This window comes from Girardinichthys multiradiatus, chromosome 3, assembly GCF_021462225.1.
Source record: "Girardinichthys multiradiatus isolate DD_20200921_A chromosome 3, DD_fGirMul_XY1, whole genome shotgun sequence".
Classification (NCBI taxonomy): Eukaryota; Metazoa; Chordata; class Actinopteri; order Cyprinodontiformes; family Goodeidae; genus Girardinichthys; species Girardinichthys multiradiatus.
In genome coordinates this window covers 45,935,330-45,951,834 of record NC_061796.1, presented here as the reverse complement: position 1 = coordinate 45,951,834, position 16,505 = coordinate 45,935,330, and the positions used below count along the sequence as shown (strand labels likewise).

General features: G+C 39.5%; 1 protein-coding gene across 5 annotated transcripts; it reads right to left on the bottom strand.

Moving 5' to 3' along the window:
• Positions 1-1,569: 1,569 nt before the first annotated feature.
• LOC124865586 (protein rapunzel-like) lies at positions 1,570-15,275 on the bottom strand. Of its 5 annotated transcripts, XM_047360788.1 has the most exons (4): positions 14,857-15,275; positions 10,842-10,889; positions 4,530-4,592; positions 1,570-4,415 (listed from the first exon to the last, which is right to left on the bottom strand). In XM_047360788.1, the coding sequence occupies exon 4, from the start codon at positions 4,377-4,379 to the stop codon at positions 3,198-3,200; it is 1,182 nt and encodes a 393-aa protein (XP_047216744.1). In that variant the 5' UTR covers positions 4,380-4,415; positions 4,530-4,592; positions 10,842-10,889; positions 14,857-15,275; the 3' UTR covers positions 1,570-3,197. The 5 variants fall into 5 exon arrangements, with proteins under 5 accessions (XP_047216744.1, XP_047216745.1, XP_047216746.1 ...); XM_047360789.1 differs by lacking the exon at positions 10,842-10,889; XM_047360790.1 differs by lacking the exons at positions 10,842-10,889; positions 14,857-15,275 and adding an exon at positions 10,451-10,542.
• Between the last annotated feature and the right edge of the window lie 1,230 nt (positions 15,276-16,505).

Here is a 16,505-nt window from a genome sequence, read left to right as displayed (position 1 = left end):
GACATGTTGACAGATTGTCATCCTACTTTTATTAAACATTTTTCTGTGATTCTGGGCTCAACACCTGTTTCTAGGTCCTAGATCCATCATGGGACTTGTAACTTTAAAAGGAAGCTGCACATCATGAGGAGCTGCGTTTATCTGAGTTCCACAGTTTTCAAGAAACATTGTAAGATTTCCTGTTCGTTTATACGACAACAGCGAATTTCTCTGAAAAGACTGATGGTTTGAAAACCTCCCACATTCTGTTGTCCTGTAGATGGGAAAAATTAAATCTTTCTTATGGGAAAGCCCTGGATCATGCACAGTATGCCTGAAATAAATAGAAGTGAATGCACACGTGCACAACATAATGGCTGTTATGTATTTACTAGTTCACCAAACATTTTCTCCCCCATTTTGTGAGCAGGAAGAATATACCGCCAACTAGTGGCGTGGCAGGGGAGTTACACTATTTTCTCATCTACTGTTGTCATGTGAACAGAGATTGTTAATAAAACGTCATGTAGATGTGTAATCAGAAACTGAAAAAAATCCTATTTTCAATGGATTGTTGTCGTGTAAACAGGACTTTCGCGCAAGCCTTTGGTTTTGCTTTAACATCTGAAAATGCATTTACTGACTTCTGAAATTATTACATCTATGTTGACCTTAGGTGTGAGTGTAAATGCTTACATGACCTGCGTGTATAAAAGATGGATGAATGGAAATCGGTAAATCTATTAATGAAGATTCACATTTATGTCACTAAGATGTACAGCAGAATTCTTCTATGAGGCTCAGTATAAATATTAAAACAATAAAAACAGTTCAGAGCAACGATCCTTGACTCCCTTTTGTTGCACTTGTTCATTTCTATTGACCTGCTACTGTAGTAAACTGCAGGAATATGAGTGTCCGTACGCTGAATATAGAAAAGCCACAACCACGTTGATTATAGAGAACAGTGGGTGTTTCCAAACCACTGAACCACTTTTCTTTTTTTCCACCATACTGGAAAATTTGTCCTTGGAAGAGATGGGTGTTAAATATTTCAGTCAACCTTACTGGAGCTGAACTTCTCACAAATCCAGAAATGTAGGTTTACATACAAAATGTTTAGCTTGGTTTCATTTGCCAATATCAGTTATTTTTGTTGATATTTCTTAAGGGTCAGATAGCATATTTTTTCCAGAATATAATGATCCAAACATCTTTCCTCAAAAACAATATAGAGAAAATGTTAAGAACCACTAGGTCCACCTGGTGCTGCTCAGATGCTGATCCAAACACAGTCCTCTAAAGACAGGGAACTTTCTTCTTCAATCAGCTGACTTATAAATACAGTGGCTTTATTAAATCACACTGTTAATCTCATCTGTAAAATTAATAACCACATAACAGTGTGCCTAAACATAGGCATTACTAACTCTATACCTGTTTAAAATGTTGCTATAATAGCGTTTATGAAACTGGATGATGAAGCATCCCATACATGACTTTTGCACAAAATTTAACTTAAAACTCAGGTGTGTAAAAAGGAACAAAGCAGCAATAATCAGTAAATAACAACAATATACAAATTCCACATTAATTCAAAAATTTTATTAGTTTTTTTTTGTTTCATAGAACCAATGCAATTAAAACAACTACCCAGACACAGCAAGAACATAAAAAGTATGCAATAGATGTATGCAAAAATACCATTATGTCATTTACTTTTTAAAAGTAATATTTTAGTTTTAATATATAGAAAAGTAAGAAATATTTTGGTGACAGGAGTGAAAAGCCCATAACAAATCTGAATAGTTGATGCATTATACAGTCATAGTCGATGAATTTTAATGTTATTGAGAAGTTCATTTTTTTATGTATTTTTACCAGGTGATATGAACAGGAATTCTGATTCCAAACATTTTGATTAAAAAAACCCAAACCCAAAATGAATCAAAAACTCAACTAAATCCTGCACAAAGTTAATTTTCAGCTGCACAAATCAAACGAGATGTTGGAGCAGGACACACTGGAAGTTGATAAAAGCTGCAGGGACATCAGTGCTGATTAAGGCTTCATTTGCATTTGAAGTGATGTTTTCTCCTCTTTAGGCCAACTAAGAACTACAAGTGAAATCCAAGTGAGGGATTTCAGTTGTTCATGTGGTTCTTTGGTATAAATGGCCCATTTCAGGTGAGCTCAGCCTTATCAGCACCAGAACATCCATTACAGTTTTCTCTTTTTAACCACCACAAAAGTCCTGGTTGAAAAAGCACATCCCTCTGAAATTTACAGTGGCAGAGGATAATATGATCATATATTGTTATTAAGCGCATAGCAGATGTGATCTCAAAATCTTAACCAAAAGAATTTTTTTTTTAAACAAAGGAAGGCCGAAAAAGATGTTCTTTTAACAGCTAAAGTTGAAAACAGGGATAAGAATTGTTTAGAGTACTAATGGGTTTTCAGGACACTGGTCAGGATGATTAATCAAGCCTTTTAAAGAGGACATTTAATCATCTAAAACAACAATAACACAAGAAAATTCAAGCTGGTCAAAAATATTGAAAATGATGATTGCCAAATGTTTTTCAATAATTTAATGACTGAAGAACATCCATGTTGCTGTGCAGCATGTGTAGCATGGAGCTGTCCCATCGTTGATCAGCTAAGCAGCAGGAGGAGCTGTCTGGCCTTTTTGACCACATGTGGTCAAAAAGGCCACTGTTGAATACTGCTGCTGGTACAGATATGGACCCAGAAAGTCCCTCACTTTTACCCTTTCATTGTTTTGTTTTGGGACTGGAACATGGCGGTTATATCTCCGGATACAGTTGAACAGAAACCTGGATGTGGTTGGATGAGAGAACAGCAACCACACAAAAATCTCTCGTGATAATCAGACTTGGAGGAACTTTTGGAGGTCCAGTTGTTTTAGATCTCAGAACATCCCTCTTGAATGGCCCTGCCCTGAATAGCTGTCAGCTTGAAGTCCTCATGAGATTCTCCAAACAGGTCGCTCAGATTGATCCCACCAGCACAGAAGATTCTTACAGCCCATAAATACTCACAACTTCAAAACTATCCAAACATTATAAGGCACCTACTGTGAAATCTTTCACCTGTGAGGTCAGAGGAAAGTGGCAGCAGCAGACTGCTATAATATGTGCATATAGAAAGAATATATTAATGATTATTTGGAGGGTTTTTCTAGATCTAGAGTTTTAAGCTGAATGAATGCAGACATAAAAATTCTTGTGCTCCTCCCAGTAATGAAGTTCATTCTCGAAGCTCCAGGAGAAGGCCAGGTCTTCGCTGGTTTTGACTGTGTGCACTACACAGTCGCCTGGTAACTTGTTAAACAGGACCTCAGCTACACTCACCATGGTGAGTTTCTTCTGACTCTTGATCAGCTGCTCGATGTGATTCTTATTGACGGGCTCAGGCGAGGAGCTGTACGACACCCAGATGTTTAGTTTCTTATCCGATGAGGGAAACCCAAAGTGACTCTTCCCCTTCAAGCAGTGGTATTGGGATTCCTTCTTGCTGGCAAACAGGCCTGTGGGAAACCTGAATATGCGCACAGACCAGCCCACCCAGTCGTACTTCTTCCTCAGCTTCTCAACGATAGCATCAGCTAGCTGCTGGTTGGTTAAGGCCTTCTGGTCTCTCTCCACTCGTTGGGAGTCCTGTTCAGCTTGATTAGGGAAGCTGACGATGCAGTCTTCAATAACAGCATTCATTTTAGCTTGGACAGCATTCATCTTTTCACCCCATTCTTTGAGAAGAGCCTCCTCTTCATTGTACCCTTTTAGGGCAGCGTGCCCCAAAAGCGCTATGAGCCCAACGCAGAAGAGATTCTTCAGCCGAGCACAAAAGTCCTCCATCGGCCGGCGACTTTTCTCCTCGTAGTTCTGGATGATCTCGAGGATAGGCTCCCCAGAAAAAGTTTCTCCGGTCACAGCGTTGTAGAGAGTGTTCAGATTTTTGTCTCCGCCAGTTTTGACAAAATGGTCCAGGAAAAGCTTCTTCTTCACATCTCTGAACTTAGGCTTGGTGTTAAGGATGTCCATGTACTTCCTGAATTGGTTGGTCATGTTTTCTTCCACTGAAAAATACACAGCATCCACTCTACTCTTCTTGATCTCATCATTGATCCGCTGAAGCTCCTCGGAGACCACGTCCAGCTGATCTCGGACCTTCTGAAACTGATCCTTCATGAAGGCAGCCTCTTTGCTTTCTACATTGTCCAGAGCCAGCTTGACAATCGGAGCAGCGATGGCAAAGACAGGGAAGAGGTCGCCGGCAATGCTGGCCACTACTTCGGCTCCCTTTTCGAACACCTCCATGACGGTCTCTACCATGTCCTTCTTCTCCGCTACAAGCTTCTGTAACTGGTTTTCCATCGCTGCCAGGCGTCTCTCCCAAACTGTTCCTATGAACTTGCATTTATGAGAACAAACCGTTATAAGAACACAGAAGAACAGATGAAGAGTAGCTAAAAGCAAGGAGAATTTAGGGGAAATTATTGTTGTTAGTTCTATAGATATACTCACAGCTCTGAAAAGGGTTTGCTGGACTGGTCTGCTCTCCTTGGTCTTCTAACAAAACTTCAAAAGCTGATAAAAAGAGAGAGATACAGCAAAGTGAGCTTCAGTTTAAGCTGCTGGCCACACCCAGTGAGGATTGAGTCAACAGAGCCAAAGGAACTCAAGAGTGACGTAAGACCATTATGGGCTGAACCGGTTCATGTCATGCTAATGGTCTCCATAGTCACCATGGAGGACTACAGCAGAGAATGCCAACATTCAGGATGGGAGGAAAGCTTTTTAAACAAGAATCCAACAGTTTCTCTGTTGAATGTTAGTGGCTTTCAGAACCTCATTACAGGAAAACATTCAGTGTAAAACTAGCTGATTTATTTCTGAAGAAAAATACCAGTCTGGTTTCCTTTTTCCACATCTCCATCAGTCATTTTCTGCCACCTGTTGGTTTTAACTTTATTTTATTCTGTTGTTTCTTGTACCGGGCTTCTTAATGTTCTCCATAGAACTGTGGTCAAATCTGCTTGTTTTTAACGTGGTTTATAATTGGATTTAATTTTAATTTCACGGAACGTAACTTGCAACATTTGATGGGTTGCATTGCAGTTAGCATTACCGTAGCTCAAGAAAGAAAACATTGCAACATATTTCTGTGTGCATTTTGGTTTTGTATCAGATTGTATCAGGTTTGAACAAAAAATGATGCATCTACAGCTATTAGGGAAACCTTTGACTGGTCACCTAAATTTCACTTCAGTCTTTTTTAGGAAACAACTGTTCTTGCTTGATGATAAGATTAAGCACTTTCTTCTCTCCACAATAAACATAAAGCTGCAAATTGTTTATAAATGTATTTTTATTTTAGTAATGACACAATCAACTAGAATAAACACTTCTGAACCTCCATAGGGATGTCAGAGAAGCTCCCTGTGAGCTCAGCAGGGTTCTTAGAGCAACACTAACTCGATCCAAAATTCAACCCATGCATTGTAGGAAATGCATTGTACAAATTGTCTGGAACCATACTATTAACGCAACTGAGGTATGATGCACATAAAATAATGTAGCTTAGCTGTAATATAACGGATTCAAAATGCTAGGATCCGACAGATGTAAAGGTTAAATATAGATAAAAAGCAGCAGAGCTGTCCAGCTATTTTTATGAAAGTGTTTGCTTCTTTCTCACTATATTTCACTTTAACAGAGGTCAACTGGTGTTGGAAAATCCAGGGAAAAAAAGCTCTCCTAGATGCCAGGAATCAGATCAAAAAGGCTGACATGGAGAGCAGATCTGACTGAGTCCCGGTACATGTTCAGACATGTCCTTCTGCAAATCTGGAAACAGTAATCTTTAGAGGAAATCAAATTATGACAAACAGTTACATTACAGTGCAAACCCCCTCAGCCAGGCAGCCTCCCACTAATTATCTACATCACATCTTTACATGGGTGAAGAAGCTGGTGTAACCTGTTTTATTTCAGGTTTCTTTTCTTCACAGACACAAGTTGCAGTATTTATTTTCCCCCGCAGTCGATATCAAAGCAGCGGGCGTGGGAAGTGATTAGGTACAAGAGGTAACTTGCAGAGTTTCTCTGGAAACTCAGCAAGTAACTATGGCAACAAGACAATGGAAAATAATATGTCAGCTCGTTTGTCTCTCCCTCCCTCTGCTGATGTCGGTTCACTCCCGAGGGGTTTATCTAGCTGGACTGCAGAGGGCTGCAGGGAGCAGATAGCACCCATTCCTCAGCCTGATCCATCAAACTGCAGACTGCTCATGGTTTCCCACTCACGACACAAGTATCTAAACAAACATGTTAGATGTTTCCTGAATTAGAAACCGTCAACCTTCCTACTTTGCTACTTTTTGAATCTGATTCTCATTATAATCATATTATTGCTGTTAGTAAAATGGGTTTATGGGCTTCAGCAAATAGCATGAAATACAGCTGAGCCATCATGACAGGCTGAGGCTTCCACATGAAAGCTTCTCATCTAATGAGACAATCAATGAACCAGTTGAACTCTGGGTAGGAAACCTCCACAGGACGAGCAATGAAGGTGAAATCCCAACTAGGAAACCTGAAGGAATAAACCAGGCTGACTCTTTCTGCATAAAAACTGCTTATATCTACTCTAATAAACTACTTGTCAGCAATTGTCTTCGACTGTGTTTCCAGAAATCAGTCGTGCACATAGTTCTGTGCATCCGTGTTGTCAGAGAGCTCAAAAATTGTCCTCCCCACAGTTTGCCACAAACCATGAAGAAAACACAGCAAACATGTGGAAGCAGGTGCTCTGGTCAGAGAAGACCAAAATCTGAACCTTTGGGCCTGCAAGCAAAACACTGTGTGTGGCAGAAAATTAACTCAAACCTACTGTAAAAAAACAGTGGTGGCAGTATCATGCTGTGGGGCTCTACAGTGAAACAGCTTAGATCAAAGCACATTGATATGATAGACTTAGACCTGAATCTAATAGAGATTTTTTTAGAAAGATTTAAAAGTTGCTGTCCACAGATGCTCCCTGTCCAGAATGACGGAGCTTCAGCTGTTCTGAAAAGAAAACTGGGATAAAGGTTCAATCCGTAGATGTCCAAAGCTGGCTGAGACCCCAAAAGAGTCTCTGTTGTAACTGCAGCGAAATACGGTTCTATAAACTGTTTACCAATTGGGGGGCTGAATACAAAAGCATCCCACATTTTACAAACTTTTATTTTTGTGGAAAAAAATTTTAACTATGCATCATTTTTGCTCTAGTTTCACAATTGTGCACTAGTTTTTATTGGTCTCTCAAGAAAAATCTCCATAAATATACTGAAGTTTGTGGGTGCTACATGAGAAAATGTTTAAAGGGCATACAGCTTTTGGAACAGTAAAGCACAATTTCTTTCACAAACGTGTAGCCAAACAAAATCTAATTGTTTTGTACCATCTTCTAAAGGTTCTCTACAAAGCTTTAAATATCACAAGAAAATCAAGGTCATGTTAGCAGAATATTCTTGTATAAGAAGCAGAAGATTCCCCCCAGAAGGTGAAGCATTTACAGTAACTGTAACTCTGTGATTTGATCTGAAAGTAAGAAAAATCTCCACTCCTCAGTCTCTGGTGGGTTGTGTTGTTGCAAGAAGGCCTTTCACGCAGACAATCCAACACAGAAGTGCTTCAAATAAATCACATCTTCAGAAACAGGAGCAGCCGATGCTCACGGAACAGAACTGGGAATCTCAGCTTTCTGCTTTAATTTCCAGCTTACGATTCAGATGCGGTGATACACTTCCTGATTGGTGTCCCCGTTTTATCCTGATTAATGTTAGATTACAGGAGGAAAACCTGTGCTTCAGGAGAAAATATCTTTAAGGTTGTATTGAAATGTTTTTTTTTTTTTGTTTGTTTTTAGCTGCTATTAATGAAAGGTTTTTTATTTCAGACTGAACACGGTTGGGAAACGCTGCAATAAGATACGCAGGCCTTGGCCTCAACACATCTTCAACTTTAACAGATTATTTTGTATTAAAAAAGCCTATTACAATAATCAATAAATCACTAAATTTCAGAATTGGGTTTTAAATAAATAGGTGAACTTTAGATATTCAATGAGAAAACAGATGTATTTTTATCCATCCAGGTTTTCAGTGTGACTGGTAAGTTTTACCATCATTTCTTAGGTATTTGTCTCTCCTCAAATTCCTCTCATTTTTCTGTAAAAACCAACACTGATCCCTAAAAAACATCCTGGAGGACATCTCAAATCCTAAAGTGAGATAAAAGGAGGATGAAGAGAAGAAGAACATGAGGCTAACAGTACGGTTGAGTCTTTTCCGTTTTCTGCCACAGAACTGTTGCAAATAACAGTTAGGATGCAGGGATGTCTCATTAGCAGTTTTTTCTTGATCTTTGCCTCCTTGTTTCTGTCCTTTACCTCAGTGATACGGAGGGAGAAACTGTGGCTGCACGAAGCATCAGATGTGATTCTGTTATGGGAACTGTCTCCTAAAGTCTCCAGAGTGGCTGCAGCTTTACAGGCCCTGAAGCAACAGATTACTAATAATTTAAATAGAGTTGTGTGAACCAAGTTGAGCAGTAAAATGCTGTTTACTAACTGATGGTCCAGCACTCATCACTTCCTATGATTCACGGTGAACAGTGGTTTTATTCTTGCATTTAGCTCACAAAAACGAATCCTGCAGACTTGACTTAGACTTGTGGAGTGGGACTCGGGTCTCATTAACAGGTTTTGACTCATGTAATCAGGATTAAAAGCAAGCTGGTATGTCAGCCACAGACCACAGCAGCAAACATACCCTTTCACAGGAATGCTCATATTTTCCTGTGAAAGGGTGCGCTTGATGTATTAGCCAGTAACATCTACAAACCATGGGGCTGTTATTGGTTTAAAACAACCTGGTTTTGTTAGCTACAGCTTCACAATAATCACCACACTGATGTTTCTCCAAGTAAACTCTTGAATAAACGACTTTGGGTCATTTCAGAACAAAATAAATGTAAATTACCTCCAACATCTTATTTTTTTTGCTAAGCTAAATGGATCATTACAAAAACACCTCATCCATATCAAAATAAAAGCACTTCCTGTTCTGTCTATTCACAAGTTCAACATTGACTCTCATCATTACACTGCACCATGATTATCATGCTGTTGATTATAGTGCATCCTGGAACATATTTACATCTTGGTCCTAACAAAGATTTTAAACGTGGATTTTGATCAAAGTTTCCAAAAATCCTCTGAATCAGAATGAAAACCGTAAACGATGCAGTAAACAGTGAAGGACGGAAACATTTAAGGATTAACTTGAGTTAACCTCGTTACAAAATTCATTCAGAAATTCAACATAAACACACGTTCATGTCAGTCTCTTTTTCTAATTCTTTGGTTTATATTTCTAATAGGTAAAAATTATACTCGATCAGTTTTCAAATACCACTTTAAGGCAGCTGGGAAAAGTTTGAGAATACTGAATTAAATGTTGAGACTAAAAGATAACTGTTAAATTGTTGTGCGTTAAAATGGGCCTAAAAACACAAACAGTACACGGGTTGATTTCCTAAACTAAGCCAATGCAGAGTTAGAAGCGGACTAGACGGCATGCATTCAAGGCCAAATTCCTTACGGAACATGACTCGGACTTGGGAAAATAACTTGTAAACATTTCTGACGCATGAATATAAAGAGAAAAGGGGCGAATCATGACTTTTACGCCATGAAAAACAGTTTACGACTTAACTGGCAAAGCATATGTTCAAAGTACCTCCTTCGTTAAAAACAGCAGCAATGACTGAATAGAAATTGAACATAAACATATTTATGACAGCAGGATAAAAGCGCTGCACACTGTTACGGTTCCACTCTGTCAGTGGCAGTTTTACCAGACAGCCCAGTCTGACCACTGAGGCGGAAATCCCTGCACCCTCTGTTAATGCGCCCTCTTAATGTAAAACGTATCGATCAGTCCGCTCTACAAGCTCTCTAATTGTATCATTTTACAGCAGAGGACCGCAGAGAAACAAACAAACAGCGCCTGTTAGAACCGCAGATCACCTCCGAGTTTCTGCGTTTCTGCGCAGCGCAACAATGACCGAAATGTTTCAGCAGACACTTCCTGGAAAACCTGAGCTGGCAGCAAAACCCAGAAAAACTTCAACATTTTTAGATTAAAACTCTGAAACATTTAGTAGATTCTTCCCATCACCCATCTCACTTCAATAAATCAAACTGCGTTCTTCTGAAATATGCGCTTCAAGCGGCTCTAAATCCTCTAAATCGGAGAAAAGTCTCGATTATGCAACAACGGACTGGAATTCAGAGAGATACGAAGAAGAGAGAATTTTTTCATTTTCTATTCCGATCAAACGCCCAGAGTTTGTTCTATATGGTTCTTATAAAGGATCTGGACCAGAACCGGACTCACCTTGTAAAGTTTGCGGAAGAAATCTAAACTCCTGTTTGTCTTATTGGTCATGTGATTCTCATGTTACAGGGAAGAGGCACACCCAGAAACACTGAAAACTCGGGTGGTGGAAAAGGGTGTTGCTCCTTATGTGCAGGCTGCAGATCAGCTTCAACTTAACTGATACAAAGGCCCTTTAATGACCGTAGGATTTAACCCCCAGGAAAAGCAATAATTATCATATTAATGATGACTAGATGACAATGACCACCATATGCTGTTGTTTATTACAAATGAAAATGAATTATACATATAATAATGATTGTATTTGGTTTTAAACTGTTTGCCCAACTTTAATATATTGCACCAAAAGCATCATATATATATACATATATATACACCAAACGCTCACCTGTCCTGGAGCTTTTAACCAGACGGCGAATGTAGTTAATCTGATTTCCTGTAAAAGGGAAATTCTGTATTATTCTAATGTTCATTCTCAGTATCAGCTAGAACCTCTGAGGTGGATTTTAATTTCCTACAAACATTTACAATGAAGACAAACTGGCTGGATCTGAACATCAAGCGGTTATGAATACACGAAGAAGACAACAAGTTGGGGTTTCAGACAGTTTACTGTAGAGGCTGCTCTAGTTGCTGCCCCAGCTGTATAATAACACATCACACAGCACCTGGAAATAACTCAAACTGATGTTGCTCACTAAAGTTTTGTCTGCATTTAGAAACAAAATGTTACTCTGCAGATTTAAAGTTGCTGGAAAGTTTGTGATGCGGCAACCTGTAATGATGTTTCTATTTATTCTAAAATCATTTCTTAAAAATATGAATAAAAAGGTTGAAAGACTCTAATAAAAAAAATAAAAAATAAAAAAACATTGTGGGTCACTGACCTTCTCCTCTAACATGCCTACAGCCAGACTAACCATCAGAAAATTAATTTAGTGTAAAATATTCTTTTTTTTTAAATGATATGTCTTATTTTTACACCACATTACTGTGGCCGAATTAAGCCTATAACATGTTTTACTTGAAAGGTCAGTCTTCTGTTCAAATAACTGTTAGTTCTAAAGAAACTTTTACATAACCTGTTATTAGATTTTTGATGTCGGGAGCTTTGGACCAGGCCTTTCTTGGACATTCTGTTAGCCTCAGCGTCTGTGTTTAAACCAAATAAACCCGCTAAGAAGATCACAACCCATAAACACAAGCCACCTTGAAAAACTTGAAGTCATCCTTTAAAATGCTTCTCAATAAAGAATAACAACACAGTTTCCTTGATAATTTAACCATTTTGACAGCCTTTAATTACCTGTTATGCTCAAAATGTTGTTTCCAACTACATATATCATTAAACATCAACTAACATAATAGATCAACCATGTAGATTTATTGTTGACATTGTCTAAGGGTAGATCTGGTTTAAATGAAAGGCAAAATCTCTGGCAGACATTCAGCTAATAGTTTTTGGATCTCCTGTTTAATATCGACCCAAATGACAGAATGTACGAAGCAGGCATGTCGATTTACGGCTCTGAAATTTATATAAAAACCTTATTTTGAATGGGAGGACCCATGAATAAGAATATGAAATTCTGCAAGACAAAAAAATCACAATGCAGTATCAAAAGCAGATTATACACCAAAAGAAATAGCTCCATATTTATTAGAGATGTCCTAAAGTCTCTATTCTAGAGGTTGATGAATGCATCCTTCTTTCTTGGACCTTACTCAGGATGGATACACAGGTAGGCTCTTTTGTGTTTCCCATAGTAATAACAGTCCTCCCGGAAGTTGTTGGTCTCCACCACTGCCTTGTAATGGCTCACAGCATGGACCAGGCAGTCCGGGAAGCTCTTCCTCAAAGACAAAGTCACTGCCATCATGTCCCCCTTTATCTTCTGCTGCTCAATCTGGTCTTGGATCTGACTCTTGTTGATGGGCATAGGGTCAACGCAGAACGAGACAACCACTTTGATCTTGTTCTTGGTCAGAATGTCAAACCAGTTGGCTCCGCCGCTTCCATGGTACTTCTTTCCTGCCAGCCAGTTGAAGAAGAAAATGCGCTCTCTGTCGGTGAAGGTCCTTATAGACCAGCTCACCCAGTCGTATTTTTTAATGAGTGAATCCAAAAGGGATTTGGCAAACTCAGGATTGACCGTGCCGGGGTTCTCCTGGAGATGGTGCTCAAGGTCCAATTTGGCTTGATTGGCAAAGTTCTCTGTACAGTCATCTACAGCTGCTTTCATGCGATTCTCCACATCCTCCATTCGATCTTGCCACTTCTTCACCATCTCCTCATCGACGGTCCCTTCCTTGAGTGCAGCGTAGCCCATGATGGAGATGATGCCCACCACAAAAAGCTTCTTCAGCTGAGCACAGAAATCCTCAACTGCCCGTCTGCTTCTCTGCTCGGTGGAGAGCACTGTCTCCAGCATGGGGTCACCTGAGGTGTTCTCCCCCTTGAAAGCATTGTAGATGGCATCCAAGTTCAAGTCGCCCTCTGTGTTCTCATAGTGGCTGAGAAACTTCTCCTTCTTTTTCTCTCTGAACTTTGGGTTGGCGTTGACAAAGTCCTGAAACTTTTCATACTGACTGAGAATCTGTGCCTCTCGGTCAAAGTTCTGCTTGTTCATTGATGTTTTCTGCAGCTCCAGGGCGAGTTTATCAATCTCATCTTGGATTCCCTCGAGTTTTGAATTGACTTTTTCAAACTGCTGAGTCAGGTAGCGAGCTTCTTTCCCATCCGGGTTGCTAAGTAGTTCAGCAGAGGCCACGAAAACCGCCTCAAGGATGGGGTGAAGCTGGCCCACAGTGGAAGCCAGCACCTCAGAGGCTTGCCCCATGATCTCTACGCCTTTCTCAATCTTGTCCCTGTTTTGAACGAGCCAGTCTGCCACACTATTCATCTTTAAGTTTGTCACAGTAACTAAATCTAATCAGAAATCCAGAGAGTTTGCTGGTGCCTGAAAGGAGAAAAAAAACATAAAAAAAACCCTTGTAAAGTTCATTATAGAGTGATTTATTCAAATTTCAGAATTAAATGCGCCTCTGCATTTTGTTTCTGTCTAGGTGTAAAAGTAACAGAAGGAAGTTGACTCTAAGCCAGTTTTCTTTTCCTAGAGGACATTTCCCTGACAAACAAACCCTACTATAAACGAAACGGTCGGTCGTGTCAGCACATGTTGGCATCCAGTTTCATGCCGCGCCCTCACAGCCTCAGTTAATGACAGGGACTTCTTTTAAAACCTTGATGGCATTGACAAACATTACAAAAAAACCTGACAAAGGTACACAGACAAGTCACTTCTGCGCAGAAACAGAACAAATATCAAACATGGTATGTCTACAGATGAATCATGATGTGAAATATTGCACAACGTAGCAGTGTTGGCCCCTTGGGGACATCATTTTACTGCTCCAACAATAGCCAAGACCCAAAGCAAACAAAGATGTTCAGAACATGGGAAAGCAGGGTTTATATCAGTAATGATCTTTTGCTTGTCAATGTAAAATACTTAAGAGAGATGAGCTCAATCATTTTATGTTCTCTGGAGCCCAAACGTAGCTCAGAAACAGGCACACCCAGGTCTGAGAGAAGAACATTTCCTCCATTGCTCTTGTTCATTACTGCAACCACCTCCTCAGTACAGCCTGGACTTAATTACAATCAAATCATCTAAGTGTCTCATTTGTCTTTTTAGTCCTAACATTGAGAACAAAATACAGGTTCATGTGTGTAGCAACAGATCATAGGCTCACCAATTATTACTGCAGTGTTGAGATCATTGGTGTCCTTCTACAGCTTTTCCCTAACACCATGCTAATTAGATTTACATTATTCAGTCACACACCAGTGGTCCTTTTACATGTCCACATGTGAGCCAGCCAATGAGAATAAAAACAATAAAAGTGCAACATTTGAAATTTAAATTGACGCAAAAAATTAAAATTCCATTTCAAGAAGACAAGAAAAGATGCTTAATCAGTGTTTATATTGTTTAATGCTGGGAAATAGTTCCCCATGTCAAATATTTGTTAGGAAATAGCTTCCTTCATGACACCAAACCTTATCTTTGGAAAAGAAAAAAGGCGAGTCCCACTAAGCACTTGATCAAGCACTGGTCAGGGCTATAGAGCTGACAGAGCTTTAAAAGAGACCACAAAAAGTCTTTCAGAAAACCACAGGACAGGTAAAGAAACTTGTTTCCTCATTTATTTGGTCAATAATTTCAATCAGCACAAAAAACTACATTTCTTTCTTTCTTTCTTTCTTTCTTTCTTTCTTTCTTTCTTTCTTTCTTTCTTTCTTTCTTTCTTTCTTTCTTTCTTTCTTTCTTTCTTTCTTTCTTTCTTTCTTTCTTTCTTTCTTTCTCTAAAATAGTGCTAAATAAATCATTAAAACTCACCTTTTGGCTAATTATTCCAGTGGGCTGCAGTCCAGTTATCCAGGAGTCCAGCTGCGCCTGTGAGCACCAGCTTCCTTGGGATATATTTATACTCTCCCTCTCTCTCTCTCTCTCTCCCTCTCTCCCTAACCCTTTTTCTGTGCCTGTCTCTCGTCACTCCTCCTTTTGAAATTCCTCCTCCATCCCGTTCCAGAATTCCACCAGAACCCACTCCAGAGAGACTCCAGGGGCTGGGACTGACACAGATAACATTGTGTAAACATTCCCCCATGCAGGGACATTGTGCATCCTGGGAAAATTTGCAGAAAAAAAAAAGGTCTGGTGTGATGGGCAAAGAGAGAGAGGCAGAATAATAAGAAAAGCCGTCGTTGCAAAGCTCAGAAAGTGGCTCAGGACAAAAAGCTTCTTGTTGTGGCTCAAACAAGTTGCCATGGACACAGCACTAGCTTCTATGAGATCTGTGGAGTTGTGCACGCTTACAAACTGACCCAGCTGAAGAATTTTCCTTTATTATGCAATCCAACGGAAAACGGTTCCAATCTAGACAAGATAAAATTTTACTTTCAGCCGACCAACAAAACATTCATCTCTCATCTTTTAGTGTAAGTTTTTCCTCAACAATTAAAGTTGGGAATTTGCTAAACCTTTAGAACTTAAATGTTTTTATTTTTGTAAAGACAAGGAAAAAACGGGAATCTCAAACATAACTTGATCTAAAGTTAGATTATTTTATTATTTTGTATGTTTTTTTACCCCTACATTTTCTAATCTAAAAACTTTTAACGTAGATTGCATCAAAAAAAAAAAAAAAAAATACAGTGGATCTGCAAAGAGACAAAATTCCTGCCCATTTTTTTATCTCCCAGAAAATATGTGGAAATCTTGACCTAATTCCCCTTGAATCTGCTCAGTTGTGACGGATTTGAGCATTGCAAAGCGTCCTTGAGTCACAGCACAGACTGGTGAAAGACAGTCTCTGTCTCTGAGTATCCACCATGACAGGCAGAGCTCACTCTCGGCCCTCTGTGCTTTATAGTCAGCTGCGGCATTTAATGGATTGTACACGGGAAACCAAGGAAACGCCGTCCGTAGCAAATTGAAGCTGGTCAGCAGATCATGTCCCCCACCGCCTTGTTCCTGTGTCGTCTTGCTGTCAGATCTCGCACTCAACTCGAGCATCAGAAAGCGGACGGCAGCTTTCGCAGGGACTCAACAGTATATTGGTGTGATGGGTGGTGCTGCAGCAGAGGCCTGAGTGTGACGTCACTCGGCTGAAAGGCCTCACTTGTTTTTGAAAAGGTGTTCTGCTGTGAGCTTGTTTTCTTTGAAAGAAAGGAAAGAAAACACCAGACGCTCTGACATTTGGAGCTTTGATCCAACAATGCAGCCCATTAAACACACTGTGATTCCAGCATTAGTGGAAAGCTGAGTTTGTCAGAAAATCTGGGCCTTTGTTGTTTGTGGTTTTCAGACCATCAGGTGTAAACATGGTTAAAATACTTGAGATAATGATACCCAGCTGACGAGAAGGAGGCAGATAGCTCTGCTGGCTACAGCCATAAAACTGATCAAAAGATAATTATATTACAGCTGCATCTAAACAATTAAAATATCATATAAAAGTTGTTTTTTTTTGTTGCAAAAATATA

Bases quoted from the DNA above. Each gene is read 5' to 3' on its own strand.
- LOC124865586 (XM_047360788.1), bottom strand. From the start codon at position 4,379: ATGGAAAACCAGTTACAGAAGCTTGTAGCGGAGAAGAAGGACATGGTA.